This window comes from Aspergillus oryzae, chromosome 2 (assembly GCF_000184455.2).
Source record: "Aspergillus oryzae RIB40 DNA, chromosome 2".
NCBI lineage: Eukaryota > Fungi > Ascomycota > Eurotiomycetes > Eurotiales > Aspergillaceae > Aspergillus > Aspergillus oryzae.
In genome coordinates, this window is record NC_036436.1 from 1,753,939 (window position 1) to 1,780,062 (window position 26,124).

The 26,124-nt window shown below is 47.8% G+C and overlaps 9 protein-coding genes across 9 annotated transcripts; 7 read left to right on the forward strand and 2 right to left on the reverse strand.

The window, feature by feature from the left end:
• Nucleotides 1-303: 303 nt before the first annotated feature.
• On the forward strand, nucleotides 304-1,699 carry AO090001000666 (60S ribosome subunit biogenesis protein NOP53; the record flags this gene model as incomplete). Its single annotated transcript, XM_001819112.1, has 3 exons — nucleotides 304-437; nucleotides 497-1,429; nucleotides 1,483-1,699. 3 exons carry the CDS (start codon nucleotides 304-306, stop codon nucleotides 1,697-1,699), a joined length of 1,284 nt encoding a protein of 427 aa, XP_001819164.1.
• Nucleotides 1,700-2,140: 441 nt separating this feature from the next.
• Nucleotides 2,141-3,147, forward strand: rex4 (putative 3'-5' exonuclease; the record flags this gene model as incomplete). Its single annotated transcript, XM_001819113.3, has 2 exons — nucleotides 2,141-2,481; nucleotides 2,544-3,147. The coding sequence occupies 2 exons, from the start codon at nucleotides 2,141-2,143 to the stop codon at nucleotides 3,145-3,147; spliced, it is 945 nt and encodes a 314-aa protein (XP_001819165.1).
• A 416-nt stretch (nucleotides 3,148-3,563) lies between these two features.
• Nucleotides 3,564-4,122, forward strand: AO090001000668 (ribonuclease H2 subunit C; the record flags this gene model as incomplete). The annotated part of the gene is made up of 3 exons (XM_001819114.3): nucleotides 3,564-3,717; nucleotides 3,766-3,843; nucleotides 3,899-4,122. 3 exons carry the CDS (start codon nucleotides 3,564-3,566, stop codon nucleotides 4,120-4,122), a joined length of 456 nt encoding a protein of 151 aa, XP_001819166.3.
• Nucleotides 4,123-4,899: 777 nt separating this feature from the next.
• On the forward strand, nucleotides 4,900-6,016 carry AO090001000669 (putative mRNA decapping hydrolase; the record flags this gene model as incomplete). Its single annotated transcript, XM_001819115.3, has 3 exons — nucleotides 4,900-4,978; nucleotides 5,064-5,720; nucleotides 5,772-6,016. 3 exons carry the CDS (start codon nucleotides 4,900-4,902, stop codon nucleotides 6,014-6,016), a joined length of 981 nt encoding a protein of 326 aa, XP_001819167.1.
• A 389-nt stretch (nucleotides 6,017-6,405) lies between these two features.
• On the forward strand, nucleotides 6,406-7,225 carry AO090001000670 (ubiquitin carboxyl-terminal hydrolase; the record flags this gene model as incomplete). The annotated part of the gene is made up of 2 exons (XM_001819116.3): nucleotides 6,406-6,457; nucleotides 6,525-7,225. 2 exons carry the CDS (start codon nucleotides 6,406-6,408, stop codon nucleotides 7,223-7,225), a joined length of 753 nt encoding a protein of 250 aa, XP_001819168.1.
• A 248-nt stretch (nucleotides 7,226-7,473) lies between these two features.
• Nucleotides 7,474-8,642, reverse strand: AO090001000671 (MT-A70 family; the record flags this gene model as incomplete). Its single annotated transcript, XM_023234653.1, has 2 exons — nucleotides 7,474-8,557; nucleotides 8,599-8,642. The coding sequence occupies 2 exons, from the start codon at nucleotides 8,640-8,642 to the stop codon at nucleotides 7,474-7,476; spliced, it is 1,128 nt and encodes a 375-aa protein (XP_023089757.1).
• A 1,136-nt stretch (nucleotides 8,643-9,778) lies between these two features.
• AO090001000672 (putative RNA binding protein Jsn1) lies at nucleotides 9,779-13,471 on the reverse strand (the record flags this gene model as incomplete). Its single annotated transcript, XM_001819118.3, has 2 exons — nucleotides 9,779-13,163; nucleotides 13,236-13,471. The coding sequence occupies 2 exons, from the start codon at nucleotides 13,469-13,471 to the stop codon at nucleotides 9,779-9,781; spliced, it is 3,621 nt and encodes a 1,206-aa protein (XP_001819170.3).
• Nucleotides 13,472-16,439: 2,968 nt separating this feature from the next.
• On the forward strand, nucleotides 16,440-19,677 carry AO090001000673 (putative signal transducer; the record flags this gene model as incomplete). The annotated part of the gene is made up of 3 exons (XM_023234654.1): nucleotides 16,440-17,319; nucleotides 18,363-18,514; nucleotides 19,654-19,677. The coding sequence occupies 3 exons, from the start codon at nucleotides 16,440-16,442 to the stop codon at nucleotides 19,675-19,677; spliced, it is 1,056 nt and encodes a 351-aa protein (XP_023089758.1).
• A 4,011-nt stretch (nucleotides 19,678-23,688) lies between these two features.
• Nucleotides 23,689-24,937, forward strand: AO090001000675 (uncharacterized protein; the record flags this gene model as incomplete). Its single annotated transcript, XM_023234655.1, has 3 exons — nucleotides 23,689-23,897; nucleotides 24,027-24,149; nucleotides 24,229-24,937. 3 exons carry the CDS (start codon nucleotides 23,689-23,691, stop codon nucleotides 24,935-24,937), a joined length of 1,041 nt encoding a protein of 346 aa, XP_023089759.1.
• Nucleotides 24,938-26,124: the final 1,187 nt, after the last annotated feature.

Sequence of the window (26,124 nt, forward strand, 5' to 3'; positions counted from 1 at the left end):
ACAGAATTAAACTGAGCCCCCGGGGCTAGTGGCTAAAGGAGTCAGTGCCGATGATAACCTGACGCGGGCGAAAAGCACGTCGCTGCGAAGTCAGTCTTCAACTTGCGCGCGATTGCCGCGAAGAGCTTTAGCGCGGCAGACGCACTAGTATGTAATTTAATCGCCCCGCGATACGGTATTAGGTAAGCGGGTCCAGATTTTTGGTCGCAAATAATTCAGATTATCTACTAGTGCTAAAGAAAAAAGGAAAAGACTTTCCACCTTACAGTTCGATATTGCAATCTAGCTAGTAAGGTCTGCAGGATGTCTCCTTCCACAGATGCCCCCAAACAATTTAGCCAACCTTCCCGTAAGGGTAAAAAGGCGTGGCGTAAGAATGTGGATGTGACGGAGGTCCAAGAAGGTCTCCGGTTGTTGAAAGATGAGGAAATCAAAGGGTAAATATGAATTCATTTTCTTTCTCTCGATAATTCTAAAGGCTGATTTCACATTACAGCGGTGTCCTGGCAGAAAAGCCGTCCGAAGAGCTGTTCACCTTCGATACCACTGGTTCAACAGAAATTCGCAAAGCTGTCGAGAAACAGCACAAGCCGCTGAAATCGGAAGAAATCATTGCCCGGCGGTCAGTTATACCAGCGGTAGACACTCGCAAACGCAACAACTCCAAAGTGACAGATGGTGTTCTCGAATCGAAGACTAAGAAACATAAGAGCGACTGGGTTACCCGCAAGGATTGGCTGCGCTTAAAACAAGTCGCTAAAGAGGGCAAGCCCATCAAAAAGGACGTGGGGGGTGAATTCTATGATCCCTGGGCTGATGCTGAAGATCCAACACCTGTGGAGGATCCGCAGTTTGATTTCCTGGAGAAACCGAAGCCGAAGGTTGCGCCTGTGACACTAAAGGAAGCTCCGATCTCACTTGCGGCAAATGGAAAAGCGATTCCTGCTGTCCGCAAGCCGAACGCTGGCACAAGTTACAATCCAACCTTTGAGGAGTGGGATAGTCTTCTACAGGAACAAGGAGCCAAGGAGGTAGAGGCAGAGAAAAAGCGCCTGGAGGAGGAACGTAAAGAAGAAGAAAGACAGCGTCTGATTGCCGAGGCCAAGGATGACGACGGCGAGGTGAAGTCGGACGATGAAAGTGCCTGGGAAGGTTTTGAAAGCGAGTACGAGACCCCGGATTGGCTGAAGAAGAAACGTCCAGAGAGAAAGACGAAAGCGCAAAGGAATAAGATCAAGCGACGTAAGGAGGCTGAGAGGCAAGCAAAATGGGAGGAACAGATGAAGAAAAAGGAAGAGCAAGTTGAGCAGGCAAAATCTATCGCCGAGAAAATGAAACAGCAAGAGCTTGAGCGCGTCGAGTCTTCCGACTCTGAGGGAGAAGGTGATGATACTGTTTTGCGGCGAAAGCCCTTGGGTGGAAGGACATAGTATGTTTCCCCAGTCCTACTTGTATCTTATTCATTTACTGACCTCACACCAGTGCCCCCGAGCAAAAACTGGAGGTTGTCCTACCAGATGAACTGCAGGACTCACTACGCCTGCTGAAGCCAGAGGGTAATTTGCTCGATGACCGATTCCGGACATTAATCGTTCAAGGAAAGTTGGAATCTCGAAGGCCGGTTTCACAACCCAAGAAGGCAAAGAGAAAGTTGACGGAGAAATGGGGTCACAAGGATTTCAAGGTTCCGGGCTTGTAAATAGATTCTCTTTTCGTTTTCATGTTGGTTGTTTCTCACATAGACTTCTATTTGTATAATGAGGCGTTGTTAGATATAAAAAGTTCTTATGCTTTCCAATACCCCGCATCGAGCCTCGAAAGGCTCCTTTTATTGTATAAACTGAAGCTTTTGTGTCTGAACTGATCCATCTCCCCTATAATCTATGCCACCAGAGAGTACCAAGTAAATGCCGATAAGCTCAGTAGATATAAGGAAGTTATGGCCAGCCAAAAGAACAGAGGAACGGAAGTGTTCGAGACTCCCGAGTGGGCCGTCCGAAAATTTAACTTTAGCGCAATTTATCGGATTTATCGTCGATTCTGGAAAGTTGCTCCTCCGCATCAGATATCTTTCTTTGCTCCTCACATCGCCTATCCAGTACCAGAACACAATGCGATAAGATCCTATCTGACCATTGGAATGGACGTGAAAAACCTTTCCAGCAATTGGAAGAAACTCCAGGAGACGCTGAAAAAGAACCCCATCTCCAGCTCCTCTACGAAACGCAAGACATCGGGTCGGGAAGGTCAAAATGGTGTGGTAAAGAAGCGAAAAACGGAAACAGTCGAAGGGAAAACTAAATCTGAACAATCTCATATATCGAAAAAGAGGAAGAGAATGGCCGACAACGCTGCTGAGGGGGGCAAGGATGACGTACAGGAAACCGTCTTGAAATCCATCACCCGGAAGAATTCTACTGCCTCGCTTGCGCCGCGACCTGACGTGAAGATTTCGAAGGCCAATGAGGGCCGGTCACCGACGTCAGTATTTCTCTGGTCTTCCAGCCATATGTTATGGTTAATCTTTGCTAATCCTGTGCTAGTGCGGAACTAGGTAAATATGTTGCGATGGACTGCGAGATGGTGGGAGTCGGCCCTAACCCCGATAACGACTCGGCTCTTGCGCGTGTCAGTATCGTCAACTTCAACGGCGAACAAGTGTATGACTCCTTTGTACGACCGAAGGAAATGGTCACGGATTGGCGAACGCATGTGAGCGGCATATTACCGAAGCATATGGTGGAAGCCCGGTCCCTCGAACAAGTTCAAAAAGATGTCGCAGAGATTATGGATGGACGAATACTCGTTGGGCATGCCTTGCGGAACGATCTGGATGCACTCCTTCTGAGCCATCCCAAGCGCGACATTAGAGACACTAGCAAACACCCACCATATCGGAAGATTGCCGGAGGCGGTTCTCCCCGCTTGAAAATGCTGGCTTCAGAATTTTTAGGGCTGGATATCCAGAGCGGCGCTCATTCTAGTGTGGAGGATGCTAAGGCTACAATGCTTTTATACCGGCGAGATAAAGATGAATTCGAGAAGGAACACCTGAAGAAATGGCCGGTACGAGTGGTGGTTGAGAAGGAGGATGGAGATGACCAGAAGAAGAAGAAAAAGAAGAAGAAGAAGACGCGCAAGAGGTGATTAAGTTACATACAAGCTTGTCTATTATACCCAAATTTTATGGCGTTTGAAATCATTCAATCCGACTACTTTGAGCATAGATTTTCGGGTTGCATACTGTATCTTGAGCAAGCATATAGAATTGGAATTATTATTATAGATACTTAGTCTTTGACATCAATCGACGTATTCTGAGATTGAGATCCGAAAAAATGCAATGCTCATACTGTCGATCCGGTGATGCTCTGGGTTCGGAAATTTCCGCTCTTAACGGCACTTAAATCACTTTACGCGACGCGTGCGCCAGTTTACTCCCATCCATCATCCAGCTCATAGAACAACACCCTGAATTGATAAGCCACCAGCCAACTTCCTTGTATTCGGCTCAGTCACCTCTTGTTTGCACTAGTCCATTAGAAATAACACCCAAACGCAACATGTTCGCTGTCCAACCTCAGCAAGAGTCCTCAGGATCAGAAGACGTGAATTCAACAAAGAACGTTACTCCCAATATTCTTCCTTGTCGAATTCATCATGACGGTCCTGTTGGGCCCCTGGGCCGCTACTGGAAGTCCGAAACCGATGAAAAAGGTCAGCGCTCCCATTAGCCTTCTGGTCGCAAAATATTCATTGGCGCAGATAAAAACCTACAAACTGCCTACTTCCGCGGCCGTAAGCTGCGAGGTCGGCGTGTTGCAATTCCAGAAGGTTATGAAGGTGAGTGATTATATATGGCTGTCTTAAACCTGCAGACTATAACAATCCAACTCAGGGATTGTCGCGCTCCCAACAGAGCGTGTAATGCCATCGACGCAACGCAACGCAAATTCTACGATCAACGAGGAAACGGAACAGGAAGAACCAGTCAAGATCCTGGAGAAACAGGCTACTTTCAATGAATATGTGGTGTGGGGTCATGAACTGACACCTGCGGCGGATGACTCCTTCGTCAAGGGAGTTGAAGAGTGGCTGAAATTGGCAGAAGCGGTGGGTTAAAACATCTCCCCCTCCCTCTTTTTTTCGATTTTGTGCGTGTGTGTGTTCGAAGACTGATCGCTAGTAGATGCACTGCCAACCTAGTGACGAAAAGAAATCCTCATGAAGTCGGCCCCGATTTATCTGTGGACATCCTACGCGACGAAATCATTTTGGTATATAGACACTTCCCTGTTGAGCACTACTCGTGTATTTGCAGAATACACTCCCCTAGAGAAATGGCAGCGGCGCCTGACAAGATGCGGCTGCACTTGTTTGACACATTGGCCAGCCGCCGCACATTGACATTCTCATTTCACCACGGTGAACTGTGGTGAATTGTGCTTGACCATGATCATCTATCAATGGTGAAATACCTGCGACCCTGTTTATGAGGCCCATGAGGATTTCAATCCGGCTAGAAACATATGCCTCCGTCCAATATTTACGTATATAAGCCCTCATTGGCGGCTCAGTCCCTTGCTTTGCTTTCTTCAGCGTGTCGGCATCATTTTTTTATAACGTGGTGTCTAGGAGCTACATACAGTGCCCAAAGAGACTGTACTATTTTAGCATATAGATAAGTCATATATGTATGCTTTCGAAGGCCAAAGCTTGCATTATCTGGTTGGATCTCGACTATTCGCCTTTCTGGTGAAGAACTATATCGAAGTTGATCACAGTATCGATAATATTGATAAGTATTGACCGCCCAACTATTCTGCCGGGCACATGTCAAGGATACGGGGTAAATTTAGTTCAAGATCGACCTTCAACTTTTTGATACCCCACACAATCATGCAAGCCAGCAACGACACTAAAGTGGCGCCCGAAGCACTGATCTCGAAATTCGAGATCGGTAGGCTGCTCAGACAAGGTTTGAACCTCCTGTACTATCAGAACTGGCCCTTCACACAAACCGCTATCGTCAATACCTCAGTAACTGAGAAAGGTATACATAGATCAGAGCGGCCGTCGCATTGCTCTCCTGGGAACAATCGAAGGGAAACAAGGCATTCTCATAGCCGAACGAGCGGCCTTCGCTACCGAATCTCTCGAGGTATTGAAAGCGTTCCACTCAGCAATCACCCGTGTAAACAACCTGGGTGATAATGACATCTACCGCTGGTACCTAGCGTCGTCTGGTGTCGACAGTGAGGGCCATCAATCTACCGACCTCAAACTGAACCTCATCTGGCCATGTACCGAGCAGCATATCAAGAAGTACTCCGATCAGGTTCTGCGCATGGTGACCGAAACACCTGAGATTTACCGGGACTATATCCGGCCGTATATGAGTGCCAAGCGGGAAGAGGGCCGGTTGAACTGGGTGTTTAACATTCTTGAAGGCCGAACGGAACAGGAAGATGTTATTCTTCGCGACCAGGGTCACGGTCCCGAGGACGGGTTCCTGATGCTTCCGGATCTTAACTGGGATCGGAAAACGATGGGCTCGTTACATCTGCTGGCTCTTGTGCAGCGGAGGGATATCTGGAGCTTACGCGATTTGAAGAAGAAACATATCCCTTGGTTGAAGTATCTGCGTCAGCGGTTGTTAGAGGGTACGGCAAATATGTATCCGGATTTGGATCAGGATCAGCTCAAGCTTTATGTGCACTGTAAGTGGTATTTTGTAGGCACCTGAGGGAACAATGATTAACAGTCATCAGATCAACCGACATATTATCACTTCCACGTTCACATTGTCAATGTCATGCTGGAAGCTGGCGCTACGCAGGCTACGGGCAAAGCTTTTGGGTTGGAGAACCTCATCTCTCAGTTGGAGACTATTTCTGGCGACGAGGAAGCGAGTATGGCCGATGTCAGCTTGTCTTATTTCCTCGGAGAGGCCAGTGAGCTGTGGACCAATATCTACGAGCCGTTGAAACGGGGAGTGAAACCACTGCGGAACTAGAAATGTGTTCTAGCTATAGACAGGAAGGCCATAGACAGAGTTATGAATGAGATGAATTTATGACAGCGACCTATCCCGATGAAAGTATCTACATAACTTCTTTACTGAGTGTATCATAGTTAACAAATGATCTGACTGCCTGGCCCATCTAGCTAATATATTGGTTGGAGTAGTCCGTAGACGTTTAAAGCTATCACATGTCATTAAATGGAAGGCGGAAACCCCGATTAAATAAATTAGTATATTTAACTGAGACCCCGCAGATCAACTCCAACCCCTCACTAACATCATTTTACCAACCCCATCACTCCACTTTGACCTCAGAACCTTTCATTTCACACCAAAACCCCATATTGATAATACATCCAAGGAAAGAACCGATAAGCAAGATGACAGACCATGTCGATGTCCCAGAAACCAACAAGGCCTTCGTGCCCCTCGGTATATAATACCCCAAACCAAACCAGCAGAGAAGGCAAGAGGGCACCAACTGACCTAATGAACACAGAAAACAACCCAGAAGTGATGTCGCACTTAGTCCACCAGCTCGGTCTCCCACCAAGCCTAGGCTTCACAGACGTATACTCAATCGACGAGCCAGACCTCCTAGCCTTCGTCCCCCGTCCCTCGCACGCCCTTCTCCTCGTCTTCCCCGTCTCCAAAACCTACGAATCGTCCCGCATATCCGAAGACAGCAAGCTCACCGACTATACTGGCTCGGGACCTTCGGAACCCGTCATGTGGTTCAAACAGACGATCCGGAATGCTTGCGGTTTGATCGGATTGTTGCACGCTGTGTCCAATGGAGAGGCTCGGAAACAGGTCCTTCCTGGATCGGATTTGGATGGGCTTTTGCGGGATGCGGAGCCGCTTAGTCCTATCGACAGAGCGAATCTACTATATGAGAGCAAGGCGCTAGAGAGTGCTCATGCTGATGCGGCGAAGTTAGGTGATACTACGGCGCCCCAGGCAGAGGATTCCGTTGACTTGCACTTTGTTGCGTTTGTGAAGGGGGTTGATGGAAGGTTGTGGGAGCTGGATGGGAGGAGGAAGGGTCCGTTGGAAAGGGGAAAGTTGGATGAGGATGAGGATGCATTGAGCGAGAAGGCGCTCGAGCTGGGAGTTAGGAGGTTCTTGAAGACTGAGGCTCAGGGTGGTAACCCGGACTTGAGGTTCAGTTTGGTCAGTTTGGGGCCTGTTTTTGATTAAAAGGCATGTTCCTGTATCTTTTCGTTTGTGTATATATATTCGAATAGGTGTTTGGGAGTTTACATATGCTGGCTGGGTTTGCTCGGGCTAGAGTGGCTCAGGTGAAGACAATGGCCAGGTATCTACGGTGGATGTAGTATCAACGACTGTAATGATGAATCAATTACGGCTGTATATTATCCTATGTATAACAGAGATGTCAAAAAGTGAACTTGAGTATATAAATATACATTATAAACCAATTCGGGTCAACTCAAGCTTGTATCATTTCCTTGAACCCACCATTCCTCTGAGTTGAACTTCAGAGCTTCATCTCCACAGGCCCACCACCCGGCTGTTAAATTGCGTGCGAATACCTCCAAAGCTGAATATGTCGTGCGAATTTCTGAATTAGGAGAAGGAGAACCATCGGCAAAGAAAATCTTCTCAAATATTTCCTTTAAATTCGGCTTCCGGGAATGCACATCCGGAACAGCGGCAATGAATCTCCTAGTGACAATACCACCACCCCTTTTATCCGATGGACCAGCCTGTTGCCTCCTCCCTACGACTAGAACTTCATAAGGTTTCCGCCAGAGGCCATCTAGCGGCGTGATAGGATCCCCATTTGTGGTGGTCTTGATCCAGATCCATTCCTCGCAGACGGAAAGACCCGCGCCTTGGATAGCATCATAGGCTATTTTCCGCGCTTTTGCAGAGTTGGTAATCCATATGGCAGCTATAGAGCTCTGGGTCTGTTTCTTGGTCGGCTCTGGGACCGATGCACGATCATCAGAAGTGCCACAATGGACGTTGCGATGACTGTCTTGCAAGTGCACCTTGAGTATATCTCGAATACGCTGCATCAGTAGGCCGCTCTCGAGGTAGTGCTGTGTATGGTAATGTCCGCTGCGTCGAACAGATCTATTCACCCATGGCGGATCAAGGAGGATTAGATCGAATCTCCGGTCTCGAGTAAGACCCGGTATAGGGTCTATGTATCTGTTAGGCGTCGTAGCCGACTGTGATATAGGCAGTTTGCAAAGTAAGAAACTCGACAGTGGCGGTATATAGTACGTATGGTTATGGTGTTCAGCGCACTTGGTCTCAGTCAAGTCGTCGTGTCTTTCCAATACGCAACCAGCTCTCACGGTTGCGTGGTCAGAGGACGTATTTCTAACGACAACATCGCACAGGCCCGACATAGAGTCGAACAAATTCAACCCAGGCGAGAGAACCAAAGGCGGATTGTCAAGCTCTGGGCTCCGAGGCGCGCCCTGTAACTTGGTAGACTTTCCAGGAACGATTGAGTCCGTGGAGTCCTTGACTGGGACTCGGCAGTCACCATTGCCACTGGACTCTTTACTTTTTCGACTTCTTTTCCCTAGAGATACATTTCGTCCGGGATGATGCGCAGTGCAATTCCGTCCGGAGTCATGTGCTACGGTCCTTCTTTCAAAGCACCATTCACCACTGAGGCCCAGTCGAATTTCATGCAGCGCTTCTCCTACCAAAGGTGAGATGGCATCATAGATTTCTCGCTCTGAAACAGGGATTCTTTGTATGACTTTTGCCCTTGCAGCATCCGTTTTTGGTTCTGTGGAGCCGGGGTAAGGTGCTCTCAGGGGTGTTGAAGATAAAAGATGCCTTGCACAGACGTTCGTGCTCGAGATTAATTTCGAAGAATTTGGTGGTGGCTCCTGTTGGATTGATGAGAACTCCTGTGCGAGAGCAATGGATGTGGGAATGTCAAGAAGAAAGACTGTATTCTGAGAGTTTTGATAGAGAATTGAGGATCGAGTCATTGCTGGTTGCTGACTGTCTTGTGGTTTGGCAATGCCACTGTTCTTGGAGAACATCGGAGAAGTAGAGATGCGGATCCTTCCAAGGAAAATGTCTGACAGACGATTTTCCCAACCTTTATATATATGTTATCCCCAGGACTAAGTGCCAAAAGAAAGAGAGCTAAAAGAGTATTAAACTACAGCCACGAGAGGTAAAATAGGAATATGTTGTCTATTTTAGAAAATGTGGATTCCTAACGAGATACAGGTACCGCTGGTCAAACAATTCACGAAGCTTCGTATCGAGACTATCAAGGAAATTCGTCACATCACCAGCAGTCTAAACCCACTGCAAGATCGAGACCACAAGAAATACAGGACTTTGAGTGATAAAAAAAAACAACAGAGACAATAATAACAACGACAACTCTCCTTGTATCCAACACAACTATGGTTGAAGAAACACGGCTTGAAACTCGGTGGTTCGCACCACTTGATGCTATATTGACAAATGTGACACCACCATGCTCTTTAAAGATGAGATAAAAATGAAAACGAAAAATGGAAATGGAAATAAAAACCAGCAACACTTTTCCCTCTGTCATCTCTCCTTTCCCCCTCTTCCAAGACGATCCAGCGTCAGTCTAGGTGAGATAAGGGTCATTTCATACATATAACCATACTACTCCGTATCCGGAAAAGTAGCAAAAAGTGGAATGAAAAAAATGTTAACTTTATACATAAAGTTGAAACAGAAGTTGGATTAAAAGGTCATATGCGAGCCTCAGCGCTAATGAAAGACGATGTTAGCTTCTGTACCAGGTAGCCGCTGCTCACATATAGACTCGGAGCCACTTACACGTCCACGTCGTCCCCCAGCAGACTGTCCTTGGGCAGGTTGCTGGTAATTAAATTGAGGAGGATACTGATACATCTGAGCCGTGTTCATAACAGGGCTAAACTGCTGGGGACCAAAGGCGGACTGGTTAAGCATAGAGCCTGGAGGGCTCATCGGCGTAACTCCAGACAAGGGGGTAGCCTGAGCCTGCATGCCCCGAAGATTGTCTATCGAGGGAGATCCGCCCGGATATCCAAAATTAGCGTTACCCAGGTTCGGATACATTCCACCAGGTGAGACGCCGCGAGATTGCGCAGCCAAATAAGCCTGGTACTGTGCCTGTTGAAGTGGCAACAAAGGGTCTTGACCGAAGCCAGAGCCGTTAATTCCCGAGGCACCATTCAAAGAATTGATTGTGCCTGCAGAGCCCAGACCATTCACCCCATTGATAGCATAAGGATCAAAAGATGCAACACTAGACTGCTGATCGGCCCGGGCATTCTCCAAGTTTTGGGAAAGCATAGCGGGAACGTACTGTCCATTGTACTGCCTGTCCACGGATGACTGAGAAGGATAATTCGAAGGTGCAGGCCGAGAGGCGGGACGCTGCTGCTGCTTCTCCGAATTATCCCGTCCATGATGGTTATCCCGTGCACCGCCACGAGATGAAAGGCCGACCTCATCCATCAGTCGCTTATACCCTTGGCTTGGTGTGGCCTTCAGCTTGGTGAGAACTTTCGACACGTTCTTCACAACCTCGGCACGCATGGATTCATCAAAAAATGGGGTGGTCAGAACCTTGAAAATCAAGGTCGCCCCTGATGTTTGATCGCTCAGAATCTTCTCCAACACCTCGTCACCAGGGCTGAAGAAAAGTGCCTTCAACACTATTTCACGAGCATCAGGCTCATTGCGTTGGTTAATAACTTTTAGAACCGTTAGATAGGCAACTTTATGGGTGCAGAGATGCACCAAATGCGGCACAAGTCTTGGCGCAAGCACAGTTCGCCGGCGAGGGAAAGTGCAGGTGTCGAGGAACCATGTGAGCAAAAGCGCACCGTTTGCATTTGTCGCGAGCTGCACGCTGTGAAGAGAGATTGCGGCCGCAAGCATGCGCTGCTGATCCTTGGTGGCGTGGTGACTTTCAAGGCAGGCTCTCATCGCGCGAGCTCCGAACCGTCCTTGGGCGACCTCCCACATGCGGCTCAGCATAGTTTCGAAAATGAAGTCGTTAAACGAAGGGCCAAAGCGAAGACAACATTGTAAAACGTAGTTTCCGTACTGATCAAGGAAAAGTGGGACGGTGTACGGGCGGAGTGCATCCACAATCATGTTCTTCTGATTTGGACTTTGAGCAACGTCAATGATCTTCTGCGCAGCCCAGGTACCATTCTTGTGGACACCAATCTCAGCGAGGTGTGGTGCAATTTGAACAAGCATTTGCTCTTTGATCGGTTCAGAGCAGAACTCAAAAAGCTTTTGCACTACGGTGTTACCCAGGTAGTCAGAGGAAAGCTCTGCAATTTCCGGGAGCATCGAGATCGCAGTCTCTTCGATTTCCTGGACCGAGCATGCGCCGTTATCAATTCTCTTGCGAATATCACGTAGACGTGGAGCATCAAACATCCTGGTCTGACTAGGCTCAGGGATGGGAGGGATCTCGTCTTCAAATGTCTGATAAGCAATGGCCTGCTGGATACTGGCGGTTATATTAAGCGTGTCTTCGTCACTAGCACCAAATTCCTTGACGATCTGCACCATCTCTGGCTGGAGCTCAGGGAGGGGAGGTATCTGTGGAACAGCAGTCCCGGAATCAGAGCTTTCCACGCCATCAGCAGTGGTCGACTTGGCGTTGGGATCAGGGGTTGGAGAAGACTGGATGCCGTTGACCCCAGGAGTCCCGGATGCAGAGGTGCCAGGAACTTTCGCATATCCAATTCGGACCGGGCCTGCGCCAGGGAAGATCTCCGTGCCATTGAGTATTGATTTGGCCTGGACAGCACTTTCCACACGCTCGAAATTGACGAATCCACAGTTCTTGTGTGTCAGCACCCGAGTGGACTCGATTTTGCCGTATCTGCTGAAGATGGCTGCCAAAGAAGTGATTGTGGTGGAAACTGGAATGCTGCCAATCCATAAGGCACGAGTCGGACCATCCTGGTTATTCTCATCAACCAAATCACCTTGTCGCATGCCCAGATTAGGAGCGCCACTTCCGCCTAGATGCATCATCTGCACAGCCTCTGACAATTCATCATACTCCCCACTCTCCGCAATATTCAAATCTGCGGCGCTAAAACTGTTCTCAAGGCGCGAAGGAGTGGCTAGATAGTTGCGAATCGAGGACCGCTGAGGAGGGGCCTCGAGAATGCCGGCAGTTCTAGCCCGCGGTCGATTGACAGAAGCGTGGTTAGCAAATGCTTGGACGGCCAAATTGTGTTGATGGATCTGAGCCTGAGTAGCAGCCAGCTGGGCAGCAGTTGCTGCGGCTGAGGGTGTAACAGTACCCGAAGGAACCTGCGAGTAACGGCTCTCGTACTCAAGGTCTTCATCGTCTGCGTACTTTTCCTTAGCGTTCACAGAGTACGACCGAAACCTATTGTTGTTTTTCATCATAGCTAATTCCGCCAGCAACGGTGGCAGAGTAGACGCTTGCTGCTGCTGATGTTGCTGTTGTTGCTGCTGTTGGATGAGCATGTCCACCGAGGGTCGCACAAGACTGGCTCGTGCTTGCTGCGGGGTTTCAGCGAGACCCAGGTAGTCCAGCGTCTTGACATCGGTGTCCGTGAGTCCGTCTCTCGAAAAGGACGAGTGGCTAGGAGAAGTGGGTCCCTCAGAGGACCGGATACTCGTGAGGGTGGTCGCCCGGTCGCGCCCCGTAGCCCAACTAGTAGAGAACAAGGATGGTCCAAATGGGCTAGACGACCCGAGGAAGTTTGCCCTCTGGGGCATCGAACCAGCTCGGAGACGCGACAGAGAACCTGTGCCCCTAGCTGGAGGAGCAGGAGCAGCAGGAGCACCGGCGTCAATACCAGAAACACCAGAGGGGCGAAAAGGGCTGGTCGACGGCGTGGGCCGAGAAGTTTGAGACATAAAAGATTGTTGAAGGCTTGCCTCATTCAGCGCACCAACGGGTGAAAACCTCGAGGGAACCGTGCCGGCTCTAGCTCTCCGTGCAGGGCTATTGATCGAACCACTTGAAGTGGGCACCAGGTCAGGGAAACCCTCTTGGCTCGGGGACTCGGGGATGTTCTCGCGAAGCGGGGTAGAATGACCACTGGTAGGAGGACCCCAGATACTTGGGGAGACGCCTTCCTCCGCCTGGATCTCTCGTGCTCTAGTAAAGCGGCAGGAGTGAGTCAATGGCACAATTCCAAGGAAGCGATATCATAACGGGTGTGCTACCAACCTTTTCGAGTATAGGCGAGCTCCAAGGTCATGAGAAGGGGATCCAGCCCCTAGCCTCGCATTTCCGATTGACCCTGCAGCGCCATTTAAACCGCTTGGTCCAAAGGGCGACTTGACAGCGGCGGCAGCGGACAAATCGCTCGGGGAGCTGCGCCCCGTAGATGTCCCAGACATCGGTTGAGTAGTGGGAATATAATTGAGGTTCATATGGCCCTCAGGTCGTGAAACAGGTAGCATTATAGATTATTTCCCTCCGCCTTGGAAAAGGCAGGCGCCAGGATTCCCAGATTATAATTTTCTTATGGAGCAATAGATGATGTTGAAGGATGAAATCCGGTTCAGTCGGAGACGTTCTCGAAAAGAACCATGTGTTGATCGTACAATTCTTCGACAGCTGTAAATACCTTGTGGAATATAAGCACCAATTGACACTACCGGATATGTTCATGGACTCACTGCTTAATCCGAGGGCACTCCAGTTAACCAGCGCTCAGTGTGTTGGATCGGTGTGTGAAAGGTGTTCGTAGCGGGGTCAACCGGAGGGTTTGGCCAAAATAATACGTAAGCTAGAACAAAGGCGATTAACACCCAGAGAGCGGAAATAGGCAATATCAATTCTGCGCAGAAATCTGTCCGTTATGCATCGATGCCGACCACTGTTAGATGATGACAATCTTGGCTAGTGTTCAGATCCAACTGCCACGATCCACCGAGTAATAAGATCTCCGTAGTAATAATTATCGCTAGGCGACCAAGGCCCACCCGAGAAGGCCGTAAGGGACACGAGCAAGACGTCTCGAATAGATGATCGGGAGAGGGCAAAGGTGGAAGAAAGCAACGGTTCGCAGGTGTGCGGATCGAAAGGGCCAAGTTGAACGGGTGGCTGGAAAATAAACTGCGCGGTTTCCGGCCAGATGCGTCAAAAAAGATAGAATGGCAGTAAAGAAAAGGACTGAAGAGTGCAAAACAAATAGAATAAAAGTAAGTAATATTCTAATTGAAAGAGGAGAGGAAATGAAGAAGAATTATTTTTGGTGGGGAAGAAAAGAAAACCAAATCGAAAGAAAAATGGTGAGGATGGAAAATAAAGAAGACGCAGGCAATCGTGGTAAGCGTAAGGTACGGTCTCGAAGAAGCTGATGGGAAGGGGAAAAGAGTTGGAAAGAGACTTCGACAGTGCGAAAGGGAAGGCGGTTGGTTCTTTTGCCGGATCCCGGGGCAAGGAAATGTCATATTACTGGTAATATGGTTGGTCACCGGTTTACCTCTAGGAAGACAGTATTCAAGGGAACCGGCATGACTACTACTAGACTTGACTAGAATGTCATTCATACTTTACATATAATAGTTTCTTTCTCTTTGAATATCGGATCACAGTTTTTGAGGGTCTTGCTTCCAAATTGGATCTGTCGACGCTTCTTTCGTCAGGTATCTCTCCTGTAATTCTCTTCGCTAGGTACGTGAACGAGTCAACGTCCCCAACGGCTCCATTGGTCCCATCCATAGATCTTGCCGAACCAAATTCTGGAAGAGACGACAAAATAACGCATTCGTTGCGGTCTGTTATGCTTTCTCTCTCCTTTTCTTCTTGTCTTTTTTTTTTTTTCTTTTTTAACTCTATCTCCTTTTATCTTCCTTTGAGGTATTGTTTTTAAGCCAACTATGTATACTTTCAGACATAGTACCTATGACTCTCAAATACACCCACGGCTGCCATAATACCTCCCCTCCTCGGAAATGTTTCAGATATGAACATTTGTCCGGTCATGTGGGCGTTTGAGCTCCAAAACATTGTATTCACTGGGCAATGGGCTGACTATAGGAATAAATTTAGAATTCTCATCAACTCGAATGATGACATTCATTCATTGCCCTGATTACTGGGGGTTTCTCATAATGCCATGGTGGACATACATATACTGGCCATATAATTCGAACTCCATAATAAGGTTCATTGGCTGAGCCCCTTGAGAACTGTAACGCATGACATGTTTAAGGACATGTTTAAGGCCATGTATATTTTCAACCTTGGGAGGGCTGAGTAAAGTGTGAGCTAGTTTGTATTAGTCCCATCTGATTGACAGCCCTGAAACATGCTAAACCCCGCGTTCCACTGATTCGTCTCCTGTTTGACATGATGCAGGTGGTACGGGTGTTGTAAGTAGTAAGTACAGGTGATAAGACCCATCGATTGGTCCCTTGTGGCATGGAACTCTGTGTGAGCAGGGGGAGTGGTTTGGAGTGCTCGGTGGGTTTCTTGGAGGCTAGTGGCTGATCTTTCACATCCCTGATACACGCCCACACAAATATGCTTTGTGACAAGTCCCCTCCCCTCCCCTCCCTCCCTCATCGTCATCAACCCACAAGCGAGTGCGTACCACAGTATGAAGTCAAATAACAGGAGCCAATAACACACCCGGAAACATGCAGATCATTAGAATAGTAGCAATGAGTGCGAGTTCCCTGGATATGTGGCCCGTTGTTGACATAGGTAGGGATCAGGAACAGTTAAAGCGGGAAGCAACACACTCCGCATCGAAGCACATTGAGGTACATCATGAGTTTTACGTAGGTTCCTACCGGCGCTCTTAGAAAGCAATGTATAAAAAGCAAATTTAAGGGAGAACTAACCAAGGGGAGAAGCGAAGAAAGAGGCAGCAAAAAGAAAAGAACGACAAGACTGAGATTCGAACTCAGGCCACCAAAGGGAGTGCATGACTATCTCTGGGTAGGGGTCGGGTACTTACTTACTTGACCCGACTCGGGAAGCTTCTTTCAACTCCGATCCAGGCTTATCCGCGAGATCTTAGAATATATTCTCCCATTGCGCCAACCCACCCATGATTTCTTGAGTAGCTCACTAAGGTGGTTCCGGCTTCTCTGAAGCAGATCTTTAGCCACACTGTACGTCAGTCCCCTACCGCTCCTCATGGCATCGCGGCCCACTGAGTTTACCCTTTAGCTACTTCACGCGCCTTTTTCCGTTTTCCTTTCTGGCGTTTGCAGCGCCCGCCCTTCATAACTCTGAAAACCCTACAAGCCTCTGACCTTTATGATAACAAGCTCTGCGAATTTCCTGAATCGAGCGGAACTAAACGCCACGCCGGATCCTCTCACATCCGTTTTCTTCGGACGTATTTCCGTGACTAGCTTCTGAAACAGGCCATTGTCGCTTCCCACGCTTGATTTCCAAGTTACACAGAAAATGGCGGATGATAATGTCGGCCAATCTTTCGCAGAAGAGGAGATGCCAGTGGTGTCCCTCATTGAGGGACGGTCAAAACGAAGCACAGCGGGGCGCCACATGTCTGCCCTTCTCAATGCCGAAGCCGATGATGACCTTGCTCTTCTATTTGAGGAAGTCGACGATGATAACGAGTTCTCTGTCAATGCAGAGGAGGAAGGGGGCGAGGAAGATGATATGGGCCTAGACTCATCTTCGGACGAGGAGGACCAAGGGCCCAATGCTCGGTCTGATGACTACGAAGGGGAAACGCAAATACAAAAGGAAGAGAAGGCAGAAAAGAAGAAGCGAAGGGCCCAGCAAGATCTTCGATTCAAAATAACAAGCAAAAAGGTTAAGATAGATCCCACCGCCGTGTCCGCAGTACCTGCCCCCCCTCGACCAAAGAAGAAGTCGGAGCGTATTTCATGGATTCCTACGCCCGAGGAGGGGCCCACGCGATCATCCTCACGTCGCCAAACGATGCAGAACAAGGAGCTTACTCACGCACGACTTAAGGATAGTGAGGAGAAGCGCATTCGACTCATAGCGACTATGGAGGAAGCGGCGAAAAGAAAGGCGCACTTGAAGCCCAAAGAAATGACACAGGCCGAGCGCCTTGCCGAAGCTGAAAGGGTTGAAAGACAGAATAGCAAGAGCCTCAACCGATGGGAGGAGATGGAAAGGAGAAAAGCGGAAGAAAGAAAAGCCAAAATCGAGGCCCTTCAAAACCGTCGTCTCGAAGGCCCTGTTACGTCTTACTGGAGTGGCGTAGCTACCTGGGTTGATGGTCGCTTGACGCGCCTCGGCAAGGTCGACATTACACCCAAGCTTGAAAAGGAGGATAATACGCGTAAGAAAAGTAAGAAGTCGGACAAGGAGGGGAAGGCTGCGACAGAACAAAAGCCTGCAGATGTCTCTACTACCAGTTCTGCCACGACACAACCCGTACCCCCAACCATTTCTGAAAGTGCTGCAGGACCAGTCACATCTGGTGGGGAAAATACGTCGAAAGAAACACAAGATCCTACACCAACCGAGAAAACGGACCCTCTTCCTATGAAGGAGAGTGACGCGAAACCCGAAGGCACAACTGTTACTGCCACGGGTGACTCTACAGTCTCGACGCCTTCCCATGCTCGATCTCCTAAACCTGGACCCGGTGACACACAGGCCACCGAACCAGTTGCAGATGCAGGGTCACAAATTGAGGAAGCGAGTCTGCCAAAGAAGACACTTGAGAGCGAAGCTATAGAAAATGCCCCAGAAAGCGTACAAACGTCAGAAAGCCGCGCCGAGTCGAAGCCCGAAGAGACTGCAAAAGATCAAGTTCCAGGTAAAGAAGATATACAGATGTCGGATGATGTCTCGACCCCGAAACTTGAGTCACAGGAGCAGGGGCAGCAGGGACAGGAGCAGATGAATCAGGATCCGACGCCCCTTGAAGGGAATGATATTGCTGTATCGAAGGATCCAGCTGTAGAATCTACGACTCAACCAGCCCCTGCCACAGTTACAGACCCTCAGGTTGTTTCACCCCCTTCCCTTCCTGCTACTGCTGCTACTGCTGCTGCTGCCCCAGATGCACCTACTGCGCTTGTGCCGCCCAATCAAGAAGGAGAGATACCTGCGGCGATTCAACAGGAACAGGTGGCTCCGGAGGTACAGCTGGTTCAGCCAGCTATTACAGACGAGGAGGCGCCACAGCCCCAAATTCCACAGCGTCCGCCAGTCATTGAACACGCTGGGAGAACCCTCACAGTGCTGGAGAACTTCGATGATAAGACTGCCCAGAGTCGCGAGTTTAGCATTTATTTCAATGCAAAGAAGCCGCCAAGGCTGGCGAGTATGTAGCGGGCCCGTTTCTATAATCCCCTTTCCAAAGTTTGCTAACATCCTGAATAGAGATCTCTTCGTCACTCTGCGTCATTACATCCCTTCCGTCGCGCTATCGGGACCCCGAAACGGCCCTTCCTTTTGCGAATGCATACGCGTACAATGAAATCCGGAACACCGTCGCTCAGAAGTACGCTTGGAGCACTATGCTCGGATGTTACGTGGGCCCAGCCGGTGTTGCTGCACGGGGAGTCCCCGAGCGATTTCTAGATCCGAAGGCTCCGCCGCCAGAAAAAGTGAGTGAGAAGAAAGACAGCAATGGTGATGGGGAGCCTACCGATGGAAACAAGGATAAAGCGGGGGAGACAACGAAAGCTTCTGAAGGTCCTCCCAACGCGTCTACTCCAGCAGCTGCTACTACACCTACACCTACGCCTGCACCTGCACCTGCACCTACTAAAGCAACAGAAACTGGAGCGGGCGATCCTATGGAAGTTGATAAAACATAAATAAGCAACAGGAACCCAGGAGGCTGTGTTGCGTGGATACTTGTACTATATTATGATACCCAGAATAAAATAACGAATTTCTACTACAGTACCTTTGTCTAAGTACATACATCATTCAGTAAGTTATAGTTTGCTCGCCCTCGCCAGTTGCCTATACTGTTGTTCAACAAGTCTGTCCGGTCTACATGCATAAAAAGAAGTGATCCAAGCAACAGATAACGACAAGATCGAGATTTGCTCAAGCCCCTGAAGGGATTGTATGACTTTTCTGTGAGGGGCTAGCAGTGCAACGTTAACCCTTCCGCCATCTTGCCGGAGGTTATAACAAACTCTATGCTTAAAAAAGTTGATAAAAAGGAGATATTGAAAGATCAATCCGCTCTATCTTATACCCTCATCCTTTGCCTCTGCTCGTTTTACTCTCCACTATTTTGGCAAAACTAAGCTTCTTGCACCTGCTTCTCCTTCATTTTCCACTTACTTGTCTATTGTGCCGTCTACTTATATTTTGAACGTCAACATACTGTCAATAAACAAAAGACTCCCAAATCCAAGGCTTAACTTCTAATACTATGTGCTCTCCAGTCATAGTCCTTGCTACTAATATGGTCTTTTAGCCCCTACAGTTAGTGTCCTTTCCTTAGATATCGCTGGGGTAGTATCTAAGTCATTTTCACCTTGTGGTTTCCGGCCACCACATACTGCCTTTCTACTTGAGAATTACCTTGATATTGATCTTCGCTCATTCGTCAAGAGATGGCAGTGACTAGTATTAAAAGATGAAGTTGAGATGAAGTAAGAAAACGTAAAGGAAGTGCTTGTCCTTGCGGTCAATAATGACAATCACCTAGTCTCGGCGAAACCTCGCAGCCTAGTTCTGAGATTGTGTCAAATCAACTAATGCACGTTCGTTGATGACGAGATGTTCAAACCAACTAAGAGATCAATCGTGGCCTATTGGGTGTGTCCCAGTCTAAGGGCTTTGGGTTTTTTCCCTGAAAAAGCGATACAAACCCTGAAACTTGTCATACAGCCAAAGTACAGTATCGGTTTGTATCAATCATTGTTTCCTTTATTGATTTTTTACTATTGATCTGGCAATTCCTGTCATATGGAAGTGCCCCTACGAGGGACATATCCAGACAGAAATGAGGGCCGTTTATATATAGGATCCTTACTCTTCCAGGAAAAGAAGGAAAATGAACAAAACAAGAGGAGGGATTTTTCCTTTGTGATTCCCTCATATGTTCCAGTAGGGTTACGGCTATGCTTCGTTCGTGTAAGGTTATTTGAAGATAATGTGGCCAACAGGATAAATTCCGTGCTATTGCGATATTAAACTGCGGTATGATGACAGTGCCAAAATGGCGGCATGCAGATGCAGAATGAACACTGGGGAACACGTATAGTGTTATTCAGCCTACTTACGGGTTCGAGAAGGATTGACAAGTAGTTCAGTGTAAGTCTCCGATGTTCGTACGAATGAGCTTCGGTTGAGAATCCCATGATTGTCCCAATCGAGTAATACGGCATGTGAACCCTCACTCGTGATGCTCCCCGCCTCTATTCTGCATCAGGGGACCAACAATACTAGAGGGTATGCTATTTGCTTTTTGTGTCTTTTTCTTACCTCTCCTTCCTTTTCTCCCTCCCACATATCTTTCTTAGCGAGTATTTGCTTTTGTTGAATGACTCAATGTGCGCACGGCCAAATCAGGTACCTGCGACATTTCTGCAACCACCCCCCTCAGCTGCATGGAACACCGCATCGGCGTTTTTTATTTCATTGTAGTGGTCTCCTGCCCCATGCGGCTACCTACAGTATGAACTAATTCGGGTTGGAATGAATAAGTCGCGCAAAGTGAGGCTGCCGGAGACCAAGCTGAATAGTCAAAGAACAAGATCATACTACTCAGTCTACTCTCCAGACAACAAGAAGATAGAATCTAGAGTGCGGGCAAAAACGGACCTGGTTGATAAATAATGGCGGGCCCACAGTGGGCTGTTTTGAAAAAGCTGGTCTAGAATAGAGTCTAGAAGTCGACTTGTTTTGGGAAACATTTTCGTAAGGCAGGAATGAAGACGATCCCTGGGACGGGGAGTGGGAATTCGTCTCCGCTGTTGATCGAAATTGATGTGATTGAATGTCGAAGTTGGATCGTCCGCAACAGTGGAACTATGTTTATTCGTCGATGAGGCGGTCCACAGCTGGATCCAGGACATGTCATATTATTATGCAGAGTCTAGCACCGAATGGGTTTCCCATTTGAGTACTATGAGGTGTTCGTATACGTTTCTTGTTCATCATCGACCTCGTTTATTCCCCGCCATTGCTGCCCCGCCTTTTATTGTGTTACTTCTCAATCGCTACGACATTCGTTACCATTGTTGATGACCGTTGAGAAAACTAGCATGGTGGGTACATGTGGGAAGATACTACTAGTCCTTTCTATTCCGGTTGGATATTGGAAAAATCCAATAAAGCGTTGCCTATTGTTTGAAATGTCCAATGGGACGAAGATCCGTGTGCGAAACGGACAAATTGCCTCAAACGGTCAGGAGACATAATAATCTTTTCTCTTTTTCAATCCCTCTCTTTTCCCTACAAAAGATGTTCATAGCGTCATATGAAAATTAGGAAAAGAAAGAAGAAAGGAAGAAAAGGTACGAGGACAAGAGGTAAAAATCGTCATAGTCCACACTTCCTTGTTTGAACAGGGATGGATAGTTCGACATGCGAGTACCTGAGCGAAACCATGTGCCATATGGTGCAATCATTGGATCTGAAAGGCTGTTGATCCTAGCGCACGGGTTCTCAGATACTGCAGACACCGCTTACTGTAGTGTTCTGGATGCAGTCCACATGGAATGCATGTACGTAAAGCCAATGCCTTTTTTGCCTCAGCCTGTCTGACTTGGCTAGAACAGGTGGAGTGGGCCCGGCTGAGCGTTGTTCATAGCTGAGGGTCAAGAGACAGACCTTTATCGTTATGGAAACATTCATGGATGCCCGAAGTACAATAGTGGTGGCCCCGCGTCAAATACGCATCAAGGCCAAGCAACAGGCCATCCGAACGTGAACAACATGATTGGACCTTGATGTCCTCCTTAATCCGATAAGCGTGCTTCGGTCGGTTAAGGGAAAAAGAAAAATATCATCACATCCCTATTGGAACCCGTGGACAAAATGACGGTGACGGTTTAGTTGTGATGTAGCAAGAATGGGAGGGGAAGGGAATTATCACTAGGTAGCCGATGGACTTTGTTATCGGGGCTATAGACAGATCATCAAAAAAATCTTTTCCTGATTGCATTCTAATCGAACCCCTCCCCTGGGTCATATAAATCTAGGCAGAAAGGACCACGGAATTGTATGGGCATTCTGTAAATAGTAGAGTGTCACTTTCCTTTTCGGTTCAAACTTCAACTTCTCAAGCTTCTTCTCCACCCGATTCAGAGACACTCCACCTATTTATAGGAGACCAGAGGCAATGGGCGCTCCCCTTCCTCCTCCCTACTATCCATAGTACTGTTACAATTTTGAACCGATGAGTTAAAGTGGAACATCGGTGGTGAGGTAAGCAGTGGTTGTCGTTACATCTATGTCGTTTTCATGGAATGATTGCGCGTTTGGATGCCGTGCCTCAGGCACGCCAGGCAGTCTAGACCTTTCCCCAAATGGCGTGACTCTTTCCTTTCCGCCGTGACGTGCTCGGGTCACGTCAGCTCCTCCTCTGGGGTCCTCGTCCATTTTGTACTGAGCCTAAACTCCACTGTTTCAATGAAAAAGCAGATCATTCCAATGGATCCAATGATTCAGCGCTAATTCCGGCTTTTCTTCACAGGTGGAAACCCCAAGTTCTAGAATTCCGCCTATTTCCTTTTCCAATTATATTATATCCATGTCTCTCTTTCTCTGTTCTCTTCTCGTGCTCTGGCTATTTGAACGGAGTACATAACCGCTATCGCCGGATATTTGGGTTTATTTTTATCTTTGATCCATATACACACTTCCGCCTCATTCTATACTTATACCCGCGGTCGACGACTTCTTCCTTTGGCATCCCTTTCTCATACCAGCCCTGTTGGTGCTAATCCCCCGAGTGATTTTCCTCCTCGGCTGCAGCTTGACATATATCATTTAATGCCGCATAGTGGTACTACAGGTCATTAGTACTCCCAAAATTGTTCATTTGCACGTGCTTTCCGACAAAACACTCGATCCAAAGAAAGAATAAAAAACCTTGCAAAGATACTGGAAACCAAAAAAAAAAGAAACATAAAAATTCCTAAGAAAAGAGATTCCGAGGTATGTTACTTATCACTGTTACTACTTATCTATCTATTCGCGTTCATTCTTTTCCTTATCTCTCCCCACTCAGAGACCCATGATAACAATCATCAACCCCCGTGTATTACCGTTGATTCGGTTCTTGACCTATCTGACTATTTAATGCGCCACTGCAGATAAAAGTCCCAGGAAAGCTTATCGCTGATTATACGGACCGAAGAATTTTGGAGAATATTTGTCTCATTGCTGACTGGGCTGGTTGCAATATTAATCGCTCAGATCTTGTACTCCCTCAGCATTCCTCCTGATTGATTGACTCGCCATCGCACATCATTTTCCAGAAGGGAAAAAAAAAACAAGAACAACTAGGAAATATTACTTTGGCAATACAACGGCGGTCTGAGACAATTGTTCCAACGAGTTACTCAATCGCCCCTGCTAGCCGCAAATCCCTCATACCTTGTTGCCCTCAGGGGAGACTTAGTGCTCCACCGCTGGACCCGGCGTCCTTTGGCGCAAGGTACCCATCGTCGAACTATTCCAGATATATCTGTGGTCCATATTATATTTATACGTAAATTTCTCACCGCCACCCATGACTCAAGGCAACTTTTCTTTTAACCATCGACGCTCTCATTCCGGTTCGTATGCCCCGAAGCTGAGAACAGCCCGGCCGGCACTACATCGGAAGGGCACATCCTTTGTGAATCACTCCATCTCGAAGCTGGGTGCAGGACACACCAGGCACAGTGAATCAGATAACGATTGTCAATCCGAGATGGCGGCCAGTTTTCTCAATTTTTGGTATGTCTCCTTGATCTCTGATCGGTCGATGAGCTCATGATTCCTTATTCCTTGGCCCTACCACCAGCTCTCCCCTTGCATTCTGGAAGCTTTGGCTTATCTGAAATCGAAGCTAACCCATTTTCGCAGTGCCATGTGCGAGAGACAGATTACCATACCGGACAATTCTCGCCTTTATTGCAGTGAAAGGTATGTTGCTCGCCTTATCTTGTCATTATCTTCTTTTGCCCTGGCACAGCCCCCTTGTTTTCTGTTTATATCCCGTAGTGCCCACCCTAACTATTTCACACCGATTTACTTACATGAACTTCTACTCATACTTCTTTTTTAGTTGCCGTCGCAAGGACTCCCACAAACCACTCTCAGCTTCCTTCTCATCGAATCACACCATGCCATCTTCCACCACTCCCCCATCTTCTCCTCCTATGTCTCCCCGAACCATTGTACCACCTATGACTCCCACCAAAGCTCCTATCACATCGACTCAGGCCATCCGGATACTGGGTGAGTTCCATGACTCCAAGACGGATCAGGACCCGTCCGAATGGAAGCCGGTAATACCCATGGATACCGGTAGTTCAGCCTCGCGGGCTTCATCAGACGCCTGGCAATATCTGTCTCAATTCCATAGCGGTTCTGCTCCCGTTCCAATGCGCCGTCCCAGGGTCGAACACCGCAGCTCAGCCAGTTTGTTCACGCTGTTGGGTAGTACGGGTGCTCCTCCGTCGCTGACGCATACCTCATCTACTGCGGCATCTTCTTTCAGCAGCAATGCTTCTGAGAGCTACCTGAGCGAGCCGGCCCATCGTCCATTGCCTCCACGCCGCAAATCCTATTTCTCGGGTAGTGCTAATGGTGCGAAGGGTGTTGAGCTAGTTGTCCCTCACATGGAGGTTCGTGTTGGGGACTCTACTGTTGACATGAATGGGGGATCCATTTTTCCAGCAAGCAGTGGGCTTTGGGGGGACCACAATGACAAGTGCCCCGCCATCAGGATCTCGGGCACTGTACCCCTCCATACGCCTGTACGCCCGCAGTAAGAATCCCTGTGGGTTGCTGGATTGCTGCTGTCTTTAATGGGGCTTAAGTGACGTGATTGTCATTGTAAGCGCGCGTGGATCTGGTGTTACGGGACGAAGTTGGATGATAGTTATCTTTCTTTTGGGTTTGAAAGTTGCGTATGGTTTTCAAGGAGTCAACGGATCTCCAAAGAAGCGAGGAACATGACGTTACGGGACAATGGACATGGTAGTTCTATCTTTGCATTCAGAATTCAGCGAATCACACCGAATAGATGTTAATTGGCGCAGGCTCAGACAAGCGTTTGGCGAATAGGCAATATAGATAGATAGGGTATAGCTAAAATGGGCTTTCATGCGGTGTTCATGTGACAATGTGCCGATCGTAGTTCCAGGGCTGAGATGCATGTACTAAAATTTCCGCTTTTTGTTTGACATCATTACATACGTCTCTAAGCAGTAAATAGAAACCAACAAAAGAAGAGAGAAGAGAGGCAAATAGACTATAATTAGACCCGCTAGGGCGATTCTTCGCAAATCATGCGCTCAATTTTGGGTACTAAAAATAAAGGCCAAGCCTCGTTCCATTCAAGATCCATCTACTATAAATACCCTATCAATGCCCTCTAGTATCGGCTGCAGAACTGAACAAGGAGTGGCTGGAACCAGTAAAGAGGGCTTTCATATGTATTGTTAGCAATGGGTTCTCTAGTACCTATTTTTGTATTTATCAACTCATTGTATTGGCTATACTTTCTCTGGATCAAAATATTAGAAGTATTCCGCTCTACCAGAGCGCTAAACAGATAGGGTTATGTTAGGGCTACCAAGCCCTGATAAGTAGTACATACATTGCAGTAGATGCACTGTACTACACACTACATGAATTGAAAGGATTGTACTTCTAAACTGACATGTTTCCTCTTGATCAAGCTGTACATAGGAAGTTTGTATCGCATAGGCTATATGCAGGATGACGACGGTTAGTGTAGATTAACATCAAGTACCCTCTCAACAAAGAAAGAAAGATTAAAGATCTTCCATTCAACCTTTAATATCACTAATATGCAAAGTTTAATATGCAACGATATTCGTAGTGATCATTCTCTGAATGACAATTCCTCGAATCCCGACTCTGATATCATCAATTTTCCAATAACCAAGACAATCAAAAAGGGGTAACAACTTTGAAGCCCAATCAATCACAC